At 44.5% G+C, this 16,670-nt stretch overlaps 1 protein-coding gene across 6 annotated transcripts in view; it reads right to left on the bottom strand.

Moving 5' to 3' along the window:
• Positions 1-8,067: 8,067 nt before the first annotated feature.
• LOC106603118 (spectrin beta chain, non-erythrocytic 1) overlaps positions 8,068-16,670 on the bottom strand; it is a 97,059-nt gene continuing 88,456 nt past the window's right edge. For 2 of the 6 annotated variants that reach the window (XM_014196369.3, XM_014196372.3), the window contains 11 exons: positions 16,219-16,463; positions 15,987-16,125; positions 15,047-15,131; positions 14,712-14,908; positions 14,454-14,566; positions 14,292-14,367; positions 13,791-13,880; positions 12,780-12,955; positions 12,324-12,518; positions 12,180-12,222; positions 8,068-12,088 (listed from right to left, as the gene is read on the bottom strand). In XM_014196369.3, the coding sequence (XP_014051844.3) occupies positions 11,870-12,088; positions 12,180-12,222; positions 12,324-12,518; positions 12,780-12,955; positions 13,791-13,880; positions 14,292-14,367; positions 14,454-14,566; positions 14,712-14,908; positions 15,047-15,131; positions 15,987-16,125; positions 16,219-16,463 (1,578 nt within the window). In that variant the 3' untranslated portion in view covers positions 8,068-11,869. The remainder of the gene's footprint in view (positions 12,089-12,179; positions 12,223-12,323; positions 12,519-12,779; positions 12,956-13,790; positions 13,881-14,291; positions 14,368-14,453; positions 14,567-14,711; positions 14,909-15,046; positions 15,132-15,986; positions 16,126-16,218; positions 16,464-16,670) is intronic. The other 4 variants (XM_045716943.2, XM_014196374.3, XM_014196370.3 and 1 more) reach the window with 3 other exon arrangements.

Below are 16,670 nucleotides of genomic sequence, written 5' to 3'. Positions count from 1 at the left end.
GTAGAATCCGAGAGATGCGCTACACCCCTTGTCTTTCTCGTCCTCATACCGGAAACTCCGGCACTGGATTTCGCGTATTACAATTTTGAGGTATAGCTAGCCCAAAGGCGGGCAGATGGCGATATTGATCTGGTATTGATGGTTTCATCTTACCGTCCAAACACATTGTATGCAGCAAGCAATACACTCCTAACCCCCGTGGACCGGTTCGTACATAAACAACTCTCCATTCAGGCTACCATGCCTCGATTTCCTCATTAACTAAATTTAACAGCGAAAAGGCGGAAAAAAACGGTGAAAATGTGTACTTTCTGTATGAAACACAATTTCCCACCACCAACAGCAGCTTATTCTACTAACTGGTGTTGTGCCCTGCATGCAGCCAGGGGTAAACAAGACTGCTGCAACCTGATTGGCTGAAGACTATACCCAACATCTGGGACTAGAATTCCTAGGCATTAGCCACTTTAGCATGGTGGTTGAAAATGGTGTTTCATTAACAAAGTATGCATATTTTCCAAGTTTTTTTCTGCCTTCTCACCATTAAATCTAGTTAAGGATTAAATTGATGCCTTTGCAGCCTGATGATTAGATGATTGATGCCGATGATTAGAAAAGCGAAAACTCTTAGAGAACAATCCCCGAAAGAGCTGTACTCCAGACAGTGTTTATACTTCTCTGGTGGATTATATGGCTACTTTGTTGCTGCAAATTCAAACACATCATATGAGCATTCCGTCACCGTTCACATGTACAAGCACAGCAGCGTGCACACTGACTTGCGGTTACACCCTGTTATTATCTATGGAACATCACACCCCTTTCTGGCAGAGGGGAGTTGGCTTTGGAGAGCTATTAATTAACACATATTTGTCCCCAGGGCCGTTTCTAGCTTTTTTGGGGACCGGTCCCTAAGGGAGATTTGGTTGGGGGGCCCCCCCTCACCTCGTGGGCAAAACATTTTAGTGGCACCCCTCTTGGCTGTGGAGAGAAAAATGTGCAGCTTTAAAGTTAGTGATGCTAGAGGTTTTGTATAATTTCAGCCATTAATTCTGAAAGTAGTGCTCAAGAGCCAAACAGGTCCCTGAAAATTGTACACAATTGTGTTGGCCTACAACGTCATCCATTTCGTCATCCATTTCGTATGATATGTTGCGAATTCCAATTTGTACAATATTTTATGAATTTGTAAGTGCTTAAGATCACAGACTGCATCTTTAATGTCCTGCAATTCTACACACTTGCCACAGTCCGTACAGAAAATGTTGAGTTTTAAAGCAATTTGTCTGGAATTATACCAATTTTTCCATGGGCCAGAGAGATTTTTGCAGTTTTAAAACTAATTTCCTGCAATTGTACACATTTTGCCATGACTTATGCCATGTTAATATGATATCAGAGTGGGAGTGAATAACAAATTCAACCAGCACTCCCTAGAGATCAGGGCTCCTGGGCACGTGCCTTGTGTGCCCAGGTCAGTAATGCCACCATGATTACTACAAGGTTACATTGCTAGGTAAGTTAGTCTAGCCAGCTATCTATACAATGTTAACGGACATGGGCCAGTCAGTAACTGACATAACAAAAGGATAACTGCTGATGGACAACCACATTTCAAAATTGTGTGTTCTACTACCCTCACTAACAGTAAGTTGAGACCCCGACTGACTTACATTTTTTGGGGGGTTGTGGGCCCCCTTACAGCCACAGGGCCCTAAGCGGGTGCTTATGCCGCTTATACCTAGAAACGGCACTGCCTGTGCCAATCACACATGAAACCGTAAAAGACTGCCATGCAACCCCCACAAAAGGCATCAGTCTATACTGTGTCATTCTAAAATCTGATGAGGTCAGCAGCTAAGATGTTCCTAGAAGAGCCTGGCCTCGAGTCATCCCGTTCTGAGCCAATGACCAATCATTTTGACATTCTAACAGTCTAATAAATAGCCAACATTTCATTTGTGCTTTGCAAAAATAATTATTTTGGTTGTGTTTATGAAGGTCATGGGTAACATTAGAATACACTTTTTTTTTTAAAGAACACAATAGCATTTTCATTAGTTTATGTTACTATAGGCTATCTGAAAAAATAACTCCACCATCATTTAAGTGTTACATCCATCACATAGAAATCCATTAGAATTTAGTTTTGGCAGGTTTTATGAAACATTATGGACTAAGAAAATGTATTTCAAAGGAACAGAATAGCATATTTGAAGTTGTATTATCTTACTAGTCTTGTGCGTAGGTGACGGGTATATAGTGCTGTGTGCTCATCACCCGTGGGGCACATGGAACAGCAGTTATTCTTGGAGAAAGTTAAACTTTGAAATAATCTCCTGAATTTTGAGAGTGAGGTCTGTTTGGCAAAAGGGAAGTGTTTTGGAAACCTCAGAATCTACTGGTACTATATAAATATCTAAACGTCTTACCGGCATGTGACCAAAGGAAGACTTGAAAAAGTCCCTTTTTGGTTATCTGTTTCCCCTTCCTCTGTGTCAATTCCAAACTGTGCTGGCCCATCTCTTCATAGAGTTGAAGTCGGAAGTTTACATACACCTTAGCCAAATACATTTAAACTCAGTTTTTCACAATTCCTGACATTTAATCCTTGTAGAATTCCCTGTCTTAGGTCAGTTAGGATCACCACTTTATTTTAAGAATGTGAAATGTCAGAATAATAGTTGAGAGAATAATTTATTTCAGCTTTTATTTCTTTCATCACATTCCCAGTGGGTCAGAAGTTTACATACACTCAATTAGTATTTGGTAGCATTGCCTTTAAATTGTTTAACTTGGGTCAAACGTTTCGGGTAGCCTTCCACAAGATTCCCACAATAAGTTGGGTGAATTTTGGCCCATTCCTCCTGACAGAGCTGGAGTAACTGAGTCAGGTTTGTAGGCCTCCTTGCTCGCACATGCTTTTTCAGTTCTGTCCACCACACATTTTCTATAGGATTGAGGTCAGGGCTTTGTGATGGCCACTCCAATACTCTTGTTGTGCTTAAGCCATTTTGCCACAACTTTGGAAGTATGCTTGGGGTCATTGTCCATTTGGAAGCCCCATTTGCAACCAAGCTTCAACTTCCTGACTGATGTCTTGAGATGTTGCTTCAATATATCCACATAATGTTCCTTCCTCATGATGCACCTATTTTATGAAGTGCACCAGTCCCTCCTGCAGCAAAGCACCCCCACAACATGCTGCTGCCACCCCCGTGCTTCACGGTTGGGATGGTGTTCTTTGGCTTGCAAGCCTCCCCCTTTTTCCTCCAAACATAACGATGGTCATTATGGCCAAAAAGTTTTATTTTTGTTTCATCACACCAGAGGAAATTTCTCCAAAAAGTATGATCTTTGTCTCCATGTGCAGTTGCAAACCGTAGTCTGGCTTATTTTATGGCGGTTTTGGAGCAGTGGCTTCTTCCTTGCTGAGCGGCCTTTCAGGTTATGTCGATATAGGACTCGTTTTACTGTGGATATCGATACTTTTGTACCGGTTTCCTCCAGCATCTTCACAAGGTCCTTTGCTGTTGTTTTGGGATTGATTTGCACTTTTCGCACACCCAAGTACGTCCATCTCTAGGAGAAAGAACGTGTCTCCTTCCTGAGCGGTATGACGGCTGCGTGGTCCCATGGTGTTTATATTTGCGTATTACTGTATGAACAGATGAACTTGGTGCCTTCAGGCGTTTGGAAATTGCTCCCAAGGATGAACCAGACATGTGGAGGTCTACAATTCTTTCTCTGAGGTCTTGGCGGATTTCTTTAGATTTTCCCATGATATCAAGCAAAGAGGCACTGAGTTTGAAGGTAAGCCTTGAAATACATCCACAGGTACACCTCCAATTGACTCAAATGATGTCAATTGGCCTATCAGAAGCTTCTAAAGCCACGACATCATTTTCTGGAATTTTCCAAGCTGAATAAAGGCACAGTCAACTTAGTGTATGTAAACTTCTGACCCACTGGAATTGTGATACAGTGAATTATAAGTGAAATAATCTGTCTGTAAACAATTGTTGGAAAAATGTATTGTATCATGCACAATGTAGATGTCCTAACCGACTTGCCAAAACTATAGTTTGTTAACAAGAAATTTGTGGAGTAGTTGAAAAACATGTTTTAATGACTCCAACCTAAGTGTATGTAAACTTCAGACTTCAACTGTATATGATTTCACAATTAATATTGTCACCCAGCAGACTATTGTCAATTGAATCTAGTCTGTAGACTATAGAATTATATGTGTGAAATGTGTTTCAATAGAGTTTAGGTGTAGGTCTAGTTGCGATTTGATGGGCCATCATCAGCTGTACAGTGAACGAGGGGCAGAGAGGGGAATGACATGTCCTTTTCCAACTGCTTTTAACTCAAATTCTGTTTATGATATCGAAATTCTAACAACATATCCCACTGGGCACAGATGAAATGACATGGAAACAATGTTGATTCAACCAGTGTGTGCCCAGCAAGATGTGTGTTAAATAGACTTATTTAGGGAAAGTAAAGGATAGAGGGGGGCATGACTTTAATAATTGGCGAAGATAATGCAATTCTAATGCAGTCAAAATGTCTGCATTGACGCTTCTATTATTAACACAAGGTAATATTTAGTCCCACAGGCCTATAATAATCACATTTCTTTGATTATAAAGCATCTGATTATGCCAACATCTAGGCTCCCACCGGAGTGAACGAACAACCTGCTCCCTTTGAATCTCGACCCGATGTAGGCCTACAGTATGCAACCCAATCATTGGTTATGGTTATGGTCATGTGAATACATCGATACAGCCAATTCTAAACTTCTTTAAAACGTCTCACTCGGGGGTAGGTGCTACGTGCATGTGACGGGTAAACAAAACATTGTCCATGATATGAGAAAAGAAAAGTGATCAATACTCTGTACTCTTCTAGAAGGGATAGCAAACGTGGTGAACATAAGAGAGGCGCATAGTGCAATGACCGCGGCATTTCCAAAAATGCAACAGCGCTTTTACACTCATTCATTTTTTTTATTTGTTATTATTTAACCTTTATTTAACTAGGCAAGTCGGTTAAGAACAAATTCTTGTTGACAATGACGGCCTACCCCGGCCAAACCCGGACGACACTGGGCCAATTGTGCGCCGCCCTATGGGACTCCCAATCACGACCGGATGTGATACATCCTGGATTCGAAACAGGGACTGTAGTGACGCCTCTTGCGCTGAGAGGCAGTAACTTAGGCCGCTGCACCACTCGGGAGCCCTGAATGACATCTGAACTTCTACCAAAGCATGTGCAGGCCATTTTTGAAAGATTTCATAACCTTTAAAAACAAAACTGTCCATACAATGTGAGGGTAGCCTACACATGGTTTAGTTAAAGAGTCTGAGAAGAGGCCTACTAACAAGGCTGTAGAGAGGGAACAGCTCTGTTCCGGATAAGGGCCGACTACCTATTGTATTTTCCCCTTCCTCCTTTCCATACAGCTCTAAATACAGCCCAGATGTTAGGATTGTTCACCAATCTGTGTTCATGAGGTAGCCTGAGCTTTAGTCCTCTCAGGATCTATCTTTTCAGTCCCTTTCCCACCATGTCCTTCGGTTTGTTAAGCCCGAAAAAAGACAAGTGCACTTTCAGCTCCCCTGTCTTCAGACTGTGCTCAGGCCCCCAACCCAGTTCTTGTCATGCATAATGCACGAGGGCTTAAGAAAAAGAGTCTTGCAACACATGCCCACAGCCTTTTGCTTACTAGAGATAAAGTATGAGTTATTAAGGACCCAATTCAACCCAAGTTATTCACTAGGTTTCTGGTAAATCAAAAACACATTTTATATCACTGCAAGAATGCATAGATCAATTTATACTCAAGAAAACAATGTTTTCAGTGTGAGATGATAATAATAATAAAAAAAAACGAACTGCTTAACTCACATATGCTTTCTCAAAGCACTCAAGGAACATTGTGTGATTCACTTTATGAACTTGGCTACCAGTTTGATTGAATAGGATCCTAAGTTCAAAACCAGGTCAGAGTGGACGCATTCATATCGTCAACATTTCACAAAGGCATGAAAAACAAGAGTTAGACAACTTACTGAGCTTATTCCTTTTTTAGCGGATGTTTTCTTTTGTAATCAGGTTCAAGTTTTTAAATGTGGATATTAGGCTGATCAGTAGGCTACCATGCCAAAGACAATTTTCTTGGGAGAGCTGAATGCTTCGACAGCACTGTGATCTCCTTGTCTTTTCTCTAGGAGCTTTAACGGTCGCTGGGTAACAGGCTATTGATAGGTTAATAAAGTGGGGAGCTAGATGAAGGGGGGCTGTGCTCTTTTAAATGTCCCTCAATATATTGTAGCTAGTTGCCAAGGTATCCAAGGCACTTGATTATTTGAAGTCGTTATGGCCATTGACAAGTCTTTAACAGAAAGAATGAAGATGGAAAAGTGACCGTTACTATTTAGATTAGCTTATATCATGCCTGTAAGCTCTTACACCATGTACACGCCGTTAAGTCTCCTCTTTGCATTAGAGTTATGAAGCAGAGAATGAGGGGTCTTCATTTGATTACTCAAAATAGAAATCAACCAATTAATGAACACTGATCTATTGGTAGAGATAAGATATCAACTGAGCAAGCTGAAATATTATACAGACCCCTAATACTACTGTAACTATGATCAAACAAACTCAGTTCCTGCTCTTCCCCACAAACACCTGCAGACTGCAGTAGGACGTTTCTACTGGAGGTTTTTGTGGAGAAGACCGCAAAGAGCAATAGTTCAGTTGATAAAGACCTGTAACGTGGAACTTTGACGTGCATTGAAAATGATCTGAGTGCGTCAGACACCACTACAAGAGTACACAGAGCAGGGTATGTGCAGCCAAGTTAAAGAAAATCAAGAATAATAAGTACTTTTTTCCCAGAGCTGTTTGTTTCAGTCCAGCCAAAGTAAAACAGGATATATCCCAAATCCCTTTCCTCCCTCTGCTGTCTGCGTCATAAGCTTGAAGGATATGACTATTTTTCCAGGTCTGCACCTTAAAAGTACACGGACAACTTGGTTTTACCAATGTCCAATCAGAAGAAATACATGGTGAGCTACAAAAGTATTGGAACAGTGACCCATTTTATAATTTTGTTTTACAGTAGATTTGGCTTTCTACTCCAGTACTTTGGATTTGAAATGTTAAAATGACTAGGAGGGTAAAGTGTAGAATGTCAGATTTAATTTGAGGTGGACTGTTTACATATTACCACACTTTTTGTACATACACACACCCCCCCCCCCCCCCATTTTAGGGGACCAAAAGCTTTGGGACAAATTCAGTTCTATGTGTATTAAAGTAGTAAAAAGTTAAGAATTTGGTCCCATATTCAAAGCAAACAATGACTACATCAGGCTTGTGACTTAATACATTTGTTGGATGCATTTTCTGTTTGTTTTGGTTGTGTTTCAGATTATTTTGTGGCCAAAAGAAATTAATGGTAAATAATGTACCATTTTGTAGTGACTTTGATTGTAAATAAGAATACAATCGTGAATATGGATAATCCTGAATGAATCGTGAATAATGATGAGCGAGAAAGTTAGATGCACAAATATCATACCCCCACCAAAAATGCTAACCTCCCGTTATGTAACGATGAGAGGTTAGCATGTCTTGTGGGTATGATATTTGTGCTGAAGTACAGAGCCACAACCCTCCCCAAAAAATAAAAATAGGTCACTGTCCCAATACTTTTGGAGCTTGTATATAGCCCAGAATGCATACCCAATCAAAAATAACTGCTATTTCGGTTACGGAAGTTGTCAGTGTCACCTGGGCACTATGCATCTCCACACAGACCCTGTCCACAAGAGTCCCCTTTCCACACAGGCTGGTCACGGAAGAGTCCCCTTTCCACACAGGCTGGTCACGGAAGAGGTCAAGGACTAGAACTCCAGGGACACAATTGTATAGAATACATTCGCTTTTTACACGTGGATAACTTTAGAGAAATCTACTACCATCAAAACACAGTGATGATCACCGACAACAAAATGATATAAATAACACCACAGCTGTACTTCCTTGTTTCCTTTTAAACCAGGTTTTATTATTCCTAATATGAAGATACAAGTCAACAAACATTATTTTCAATCTGTAATGAAAATGCTCCACAGCACACTGACATCTTGTGGAAGGGTCTGGTATTAGACACATACCTGAAAAATGGACAGCAGTTCTAGTTAAAGTAATAAGTAACAGGAGTAACAGTAGTAGTAATAACAGTAGCAATAATAATAAATCATAGCTGTGGTATTAACTCGGAATTAGTTAAGTCACAGAAGGAGGAACTTAGATTCTTCAAAGAAATTAGAAATGAGAGCGGGTGAACAGGCTTATCAAACGCTGCAGAACAGATCAGACCACTGGATGAGAAAATACAAGAACCCCGCGAGACAGCACATCTGCTGTCTTAACTCTAGAAAAAGGAAGCTCAAATTTGCCATCAGTCCTCTGGTTAATGTATACTGTATTTCTTTTCCTCTTCAAATAAGAGACCAAGATAACTTTTTAGGTGTTCCACTTTAACTTTTAAAACTCCCCAAAATCCTCTCTCATCACCCTCAATAATACAATCCTTTTCTGGTCAAAGCTCACCAGTAACACACGGAGAGTGAACAACCCAAGTCTGGCACCAAATCACAACCAGCGCCACATATTTCTGCTTGGCTGGAAGGCCAGAGTCATTCTACCTTAGTATATCAGACTGTGTGTGTGTGTGTGTGTGTGTGTGTGTGTGTGTGTATGTGAGAGAGAGAGAGCGAGACAGAGAGAGCGAGACAGAGAGAAAGGTAGTGTGTATGTATGTGAAATAGTGGCTCCAAGTAACATGTCCGTTTGCATCACATGACCAATTTGGCCAACTCACCTTATTAAGAGCCATTAACATTCATAAGAAGTTATACTAGAACATACAGTGCTAGACTCATCCTCAGAGACTTGAAATGGGTCTGGGGAACCTGCTCGTGTCTTGAACTGGGTCACTGTGGGAGCAGTGGGCCCAGTAGAGGGCTACACAAGCTACTTGTTGAAGTGCTGTGGCCCATCCAGCACTGGCTGCCCTGGTAGTAGTTTGTCACAGTGAATGTTGACAGAGCATGGCTCACTCCATTCTACTCTGAGCGTCGCTGACTTTGATGTTTTTTTTGCCTCATTGAACAGGTCAGCGGGCTTGGAACTGTGATTAAGAAGACAGAGGTTCAGCTCAGTACATTAGGCTGAGACCAATAGCTCAGGCTCACAGCTGGGATACAAACCAAGGCAGACAAAGCAGTCAACTGCATATTCTACAGCCTCAGGTATTATGGGTCAAGCTTATTTACCCCCAAATCACACCGACTGCATTGGACTGAAGGGCCAATAGTTCAATAGTCTTGCCTGTTGGAAAGCTGCACATTTCTGACACTTGTTCTTTCCATCTCTGGTTTAGGGTGACCCATCGGTCAAACAGTAACCTAACAGGGCTTTGATACGCCACACCCTCACCCCAGATAAGCCTATCATTGACTAACAGATACCATTGCCCGCAAGAATTGAGGCTCCAGGATTCTGCCATGTTTAGAGAGCCGTCTTATACAGGAAAAACTTCCACCCGTCTCAGACAAGGAAATAAAATCACTCACTGTGCCAGGACTCGCTATCTACGCATCAATGTCATCTTTACTGTCGTTTAATATCGTTTAACCATTTTCTTTTTGCCCTATGGGAATTATTTCCAAACGGCTAATGATACACCTGTGCATTCCTGTGTAATACTCCGCCCTCCACAGCATGGGCTTCATGGTATCATGCCATACATGGCTTACGGGGAAATCTCATGTACCTAGAAAATCTAACCAGGTGAGAATTGGAGACAACAATGAGACGCAGACGGGTACAATCCTACATGAGGTCACGCCAACACACGGAGGAGCTCAAAGCTCTCCGGCAAAACACCTTAAGACTATTCTCTCTATCGTTTACCATCAAGTGAGGAAAGCGATCCATGGTTACGCCTTTTCCAATCCAACTGAGCTTTGCCTGCATTTCACTTCCTCCTATCGCTGTTGCGGCTGGGCCTGTCTCCATGTGGCCTATGGTGCCTGGGTACAGAATCCATAGACGTACACTGCGTCAACGCCAAGGGGCACATTCGGACATTTGTTAGGTGAGCGAAAAATCTCGCCTTTGTGATTAAGCGCTACTCAAGGAGCGACTGGGCTAATAAAGGGTTCTTAAGTCTGTGGGCTGCAGTAAGGCTCAGTACTCCTCCTCTCCCTCGTCCAGCACATCACCTTCTGATCCTCTACTCTCATCATCCCCCCCCTCAGAGCCCCGACCCTAACCCACCTGTAATGACCCCCCACCCACCCACCCACCCACCCACCCACCTACTAGACCACCCTATGCCACATGGATGTGCTTCTGCTTACAATCCTCTCTAGTGTTGGGCACTGGCAGTGTTAAACCGTGTTAACGTGCCCCTCTGCCATCACATACCAAAACAACAGACAGAGGAAGAGGAGGTGAGGAAGAGTGAAACGGGAAGTCTGAAAACCATTTAATTCATTCATTAGCATATTGTCATCTACATTTTAAGAATACTTCTAGAAAGCCATCCTAACAACTTCTTTAAGTGTGTGTTTATCTCTGTGTGTATATATCTGCGCGTGTGTGTGTGAAGTCAGAAAAGCAGCATCCAACTGGACACGTCTAATTTAGAACAGAAACGTGCAAAACCCACAGCACCACAACTCTCACACTCACTAGAAAACTAAACCTCTCCGCTTCAAAAAGAAACAAGGAAACTCACAATCAAAGGAGAAATAATCCTGCAGAAGAACAAGATCAAACGGGTACAATTCCAAGTTAAAAGAAAACCACTTTAAATATATCTATCATTCTGCACTGGTGAAAATCACTTAACTGCACACTGCTAAAATTTACTGAGCTTTCTTTAAAAAAAAAAAAAAAACCCACCTCAAACTGAAAACGATACAAACAGAAACAAGACCAACGTGGTCCCGTGAATTAAACCAACTTGTTGTTTCTCAACATGACTCAATACATCCACTGACATACTCTTTATATAACTTCTTTCCCCCCCCCCCTCAAGCTTGCAACAGCAAAAAGATAAATAATCATTATAATAACAGCAATAATTATTGGTAACGTTAATAACGCCAGCGTCCCAAAAATGATGTGGTCCTTCCCAAGGAGGGGGGGGGGGGGGGGAGAGAGAGAGACTGGGAGAGGGGACGTGAGGGAACAGCACCCTCTACCGTGGTCCATGGATTCTCTTTTATTGGTAAAACAGCATTAGAGCAGATTACCCATCTAAAAACTGGTCGAGGAAGAACTCATTTTAAACAGAATCCAATGTGGGTGAATGGAAGAGAATTGACTCTTAGGGGCCTCATAGGCTCTTGGCTCTGCCAATGCTAACCAGCCCTGCCTCTCATCTCCCCACAAACACCTTGGTTCCCCCCAGCGATGAGGTCAAAGAGTTCTTATTAGTGACTGATCAACAAACCCAGCTTCTTGTCTGAAAATGCCATTGACGCTATAGACAAGGGCTTACATTGGTAGGATGAATCTAATGTGAGAAATGGAAAGGAAAAGAGCGATATGAGAGGGAAAGAAGACAAATGGAGAGAGAGAAAGAGAGGGAGAAGAGAGGGAGAAAGAGCAAGCTCTGTGTGTGCCACATAGTTGTTGACAAACTCCTTAGGACCAAGGCTGAGAGCGATGCGTTTATGCCACAAGACTGTTTTCCTTTCTGCCCGTTTCAGTTTGGTGGAATTTCGACAAATATCATTTTCCTTGATGTTGTTATTCTCCAGACGTTTTATTTCTTCTTGCCAAAGAAGCTGAACCTCTTTTCGCGGTCCTTCTCCTTGCCCTCCTTGTTGCGCATGGTGACCCCTGCAGCCTCTGCTGAGCTTGGGGAGATGGGGGGCATAGTCATGGCTCGGCTCAGGGCCCTGGGGCCTCCGGGGGAGCGGTCTCCTGACCCCCCTGCTGGGATGGAGCTTTGAATGGAGTGGATCCACGAGGCCATCTCCGGCTGGGACAGACAAACGCAGGGTTAGTCCTCAGTAGGGGGGAAACACCAGAGGAGCATCAGAATCTTGTTTGGGTTCAAATGTGACACTCACCTCATCTTTAGCTTGGAACAGGAACTCCTTACCATCCCCTAGCCTGCACAAGAGAAAAGCCAGGTCAGTATAGATGCACATCACAATTTAATTGAGTTTACAAGACTATTCTCTATTCAAACCGTCACGTTTCCTCTCTCTCACCGTAGCTTGAAGACGTGTTTCCTCTTCTTGTAGTCGTGCGCCACCTCACACACAGCCTCTCCCAGGCTGATGGGGACTTCTCCGTGGTAGGGGATCCCGTTGGAGGCGCTCTTCTGGTCCTTGTAGAAGCCCAGGCTGCCCTTACGCAGAACGCAGTAGACATTCTGCCAGGACCTATGGGAAGAGAGAGAGAAGCTGTTGGCGGAAGGCATGCAGGCATGCGCCTGAAAAGGTTAGGGACATCAAAGAGTTCACGGCCACACACAAAAGGCTATTTTCTTCATCAAAAAAATAGACACTCCAAAAATCCCACATCTAACTTTTTATGTTGGTGTTGTTTTTGCTCGTATTAGTCTATATAACCTAGGGCTCTCCATTTACACTTCATGGCACTCCCACGCTCACGCCAAGACGCCCCTCCATGCCCCGTGCCCAACTCCCGTCGCGGTATCTCACCTGCTAGCTGCCCTCTTGGCGTGGGTCTCCATCTCCTGCTTGCGGTAGAGCAGGCCTTCCATGGCGTCTGTGCCAGCGTCGTCTCCCTTGCTGGGTAGCGTGGCAGACGGGTCCAGGCGTGAAGACGCCAGCCCGCTGTCTCTCCCCGGACCATTCACAGAGTCGGACTCAGAACCCTGTCATCCAAGACACAAGGCAGTCAGGACACAAGGCCACAACGACCCCTAGAAGCCATGCGGCGTAATACCAGTCATTGACTGTCTGTCGGAACTTGACAAAACGAGACAACAGCTAAATGTCCATATCCACAGCCACTAGATGGTAGCTTTGAAAAGGATGGACAAAAAGAAACACATACAGGACGACACAGAAACACGCTAACAGACAACAGACACATGGAGAACAGCTCCAACCCCACAGAAGAAGGGTCAACCCTCATCTGAATGTCACTCACAGTCTTACTGGAACATGACAAACGCAGCAGAAAGCATTCTCATACTGTTGCTAAGATACATGCTTGCTTTTTGTAGAGGGGGTGTGGCATTGTTATCTTTGTTTCCTGCCAAAACTTCAATTTCAATTTGAAAGGAAATCAACATTTCCTCTCGTCAAATGTTTTTTTCTTCCCCTACTAACACCCCATTCAAAACAACCCCCCCAAGCTAGGCACAGCCCACCCAGGGACAACCCTCATCACCTCATACTAACAATAGCTTGGAACTGAAAACTACTACTACCCTTACAAACACTCATGTCCTGGTCATTTTGAAGATGGGTACAAATGGAACAGCACCAAAGGCTTGAGAGCCTCTGATACTTCTGGTGACACCAAATGATATCATGAATCTCTGTGAGGCATGACTGCCTCAACAGCTGCGGGGACTGTACATCTTCAAAATCAAATAAAGCAATGGCACAGTGACAGAGGACGATGGCGCCCTCTAGTAGGTCATGCAGAGGTACTGCGGGATGGGATGAGGAAGCTAGGCTAGGGCTAGGATAGGTACTCACGCGCAGCGGATGCTTTGGCTTAGACACAGGTTTAGAGACAGGTTCACACTTCTCTTTCTTTTCCACTGACACTGATGATACTGATAACGACTGCAGGTAAAGACGCAACGAGTCATTGTTAAGAAGTCCTTGTGCTAGGAGACAGCATGTTACTCTGTGCTAATGCGTTTGAAACAGACCCTGACGCACACACACGACAAAGGGACACAATCACATAAACGGGGAAACGGACTCACGACGAACATATACACGCTTGGTTTCAGTTATGTCAAAAACGTAGCATTCTCTCACACATAGAACATTTAAAATCTTTCATTCACATCTCCTCAAACATATGAACAGGACAACAGGAAGAGGAGCAAGACATAAAACATGAAAAAAAAACACTTCATACTGCGGTGAAAATCTGGAACCATTTCAGTCAGTTGTTTAATTTGAGGAAATTAAACAGGAGGTGAGAACCTTTGATTAGATACAGTATGTCTCAATGTCCTCTCTCACCTGGGAGGTGTCCTGGTAGCTGTGGACTCCATTCACTGATACTGACTGGTTCAGTGTGGTCTGGTCTAGGCTGGTCCTGGGTTACACAGAAGGGGAAATGAGCATGAGAACGAGGGGAGAACATCAAATATCTCTGATTACTAGGAGTCTCTCCAGTCTTACCTGGCATCATGTGTTTCGGCCTCAGACGGGGCCACCTCTTCTGTCGGGGGTGGAGTGGGGGTTCGCCTCGCCCTCTCCTCCTCCTCCCTCCTCTGGATCTCCTGCTCCTCCAGCTGAAATGGAAGCCCAGGTTAGTGGCTGTTCAGAGGAGACGTTTCCCTACCTTCCTAACAATGCCAAGTACATGCCTTCTCCCAACTCCTGCCAACCCACCATCTTCCCATTTGCAACCCCCCCCCCCCCCCCAGTCCTCCTCACCGTGGTGAGTTTCTCCAGCAGGGTGAAGCGTTCCTCCCAGCCGGCGGCCAGCTTCTCGAAGGCCTCGTGGCGTTTGATCAGGCTCTCCACCTCGTCCACGTTAGAGCCCAGCTCGGCCCCCCGCACCAGGGGCTCCTGGCCTGCCAGCCATGTCTCTGCCACGCACGCATCCCGGCCAAACTGCAGCACCTCCAGAACTGAGACAGAAACCAGAAAATAGATGAGTAACCATGAAAATATCACGAGCAAACACCCTAACTACCACACGTGTTAAAACAGACAAACGCAAAATAAATTCATGAATGAATTAAAAAAACACCCTGAAGTCCACATACCTATCAGGAGGTGGTCCATCTTGTCCTGCCACTTGTTGCTGATCTCGTCCCTCTTGCCCTGGAGCTGGTCCAGTTTCTCCAGGATCTATGGGATGTCAGTAACACTGCATGAACAAGCTGCAATACACACCCAGGGACACCGCCGACACGACGGTGGTAGGCCTGGTCGGTGTGGGGCCGGAACAACCTCTCTCTCAACGTCAGTAAGACTAACAACTTCAAATGGTCCGCGCGCAGTTGTGAAGAAACCTCAGGAGTTTGAACAGGTTTGGCATGGGCCGGAAAATCCTCAAAAAGTTCTACAGCTGCACCATTGAGAGCATCTTGACTGGCTGCATCACTGCTTGGTATGGCAACAGCACCGCCCTCGATTACATGGTGCTACAGAGGGTGGTGCGGTCAGTCCAGTACATCACTGGGACCGAGCTCCCTGCCATCCAGGACCTCTATATCAGGCGGTGTGAAAGGAAGGCCCGGAAAAAGACTCCAACCACCCAAGCCATAGACTGTTCTCTCGGCTTCCGCCCGGCAAGCGGTACCCCCTTTTGCCCTAACCCTTTTGACTCAACACATGCGCTGCTGCTACGGTTTATTATCTATCCTGTTGCCTAGTCGTCACTTTACCCCTCCCTATATGTACATATCTACCCCAGTTACCTCGTACCCCTGCACATGGACTCGGTACTGGTACCGTGAGTATATAGCCATGTTATCACTACTTACTGTGGATTTATTCCTCGTCTTATTATTTTTCAATTGTTTTCTTTCTGCATTTTTGGGAAGCATTTCACCGTTAGCCTACACCTGTCGTTTACGTAGCACGTGACAAAACGTTTTGATTCGCATAAACACACCTTTTACATTAGCTTTTGTCCTAATCCCTTGACTAAATCCAAATGTGGGTGTCCAGTATGTGACGTAAGGGTGACGTGGCCCATACCTCATCAGCTGCATAGTGGTTGTTGTTGATGAGAGAGTGTCCCATCTCAATGCAGGTGGTGAAGCTGTCTGCCCGGGTCTCGATCTCAGACTTGATGTCCTGATGGTTGGCTATGACCAACCCTGCAGAGGACACGTCCCTGACGGAGAGAGGGGGAAGAAATACAGCGTTAAACCGTAATAAAAACATTGAGGACAACGATGACAGAACGGAGGTAAAGGTCAGGTCTCACCTGGGGCTGTCGTGGGCGTCGATCTGCAGGTTGACCCCGTCCATCCACAGCATGAGGTCACGCACCATGTTGACGAAGCGGAACTTCTCCACGGTGTCCAGCAGGACGTGTCGGCGAGCCTGGCCGGCCCCCAGCAGACCCTCCCAGGCTTCAGTGACCGAACGCTCGCTCCGGTGGATCTCCTCGGCCTTTTCCCCGGCGTAGGCCTTCTGCAGCCGCGCCGCGTCGTCCTGCACCTGGTTCACCTGGGGTCGGAGGAGGCATCCGGCTCAGAAGGGATCCTGAAAACCATTAACCTGCCACCTCATGTGCTCTGACACATTTCTGATAGCTCCTTGTACTAGTCTGAAAAGCAGCCCTCACAATGCACCAAATCTAATATTCTACTGTGGGATGGTGTGCTAAAGTGTGTGTAATGACATTATTTCTCCCACTGGTGTTCCTGTAAGTAT

This window comes from Salmo salar, chromosome 04 (genome assembly GCF_965601325.2).
Source record: "Salmo salar chromosome 04, fSalSal1, whole genome shotgun sequence".
NCBI lineage: Eukaryota > Metazoa > Chordata > Actinopteri > Salmoniformes > Salmonidae > Salmo > Salmo salar.
The sequence above is the reverse complement of the archived record's forward strand: the minus strand, read 5'-3'. Positions and strand labels throughout refer to the sequence as shown.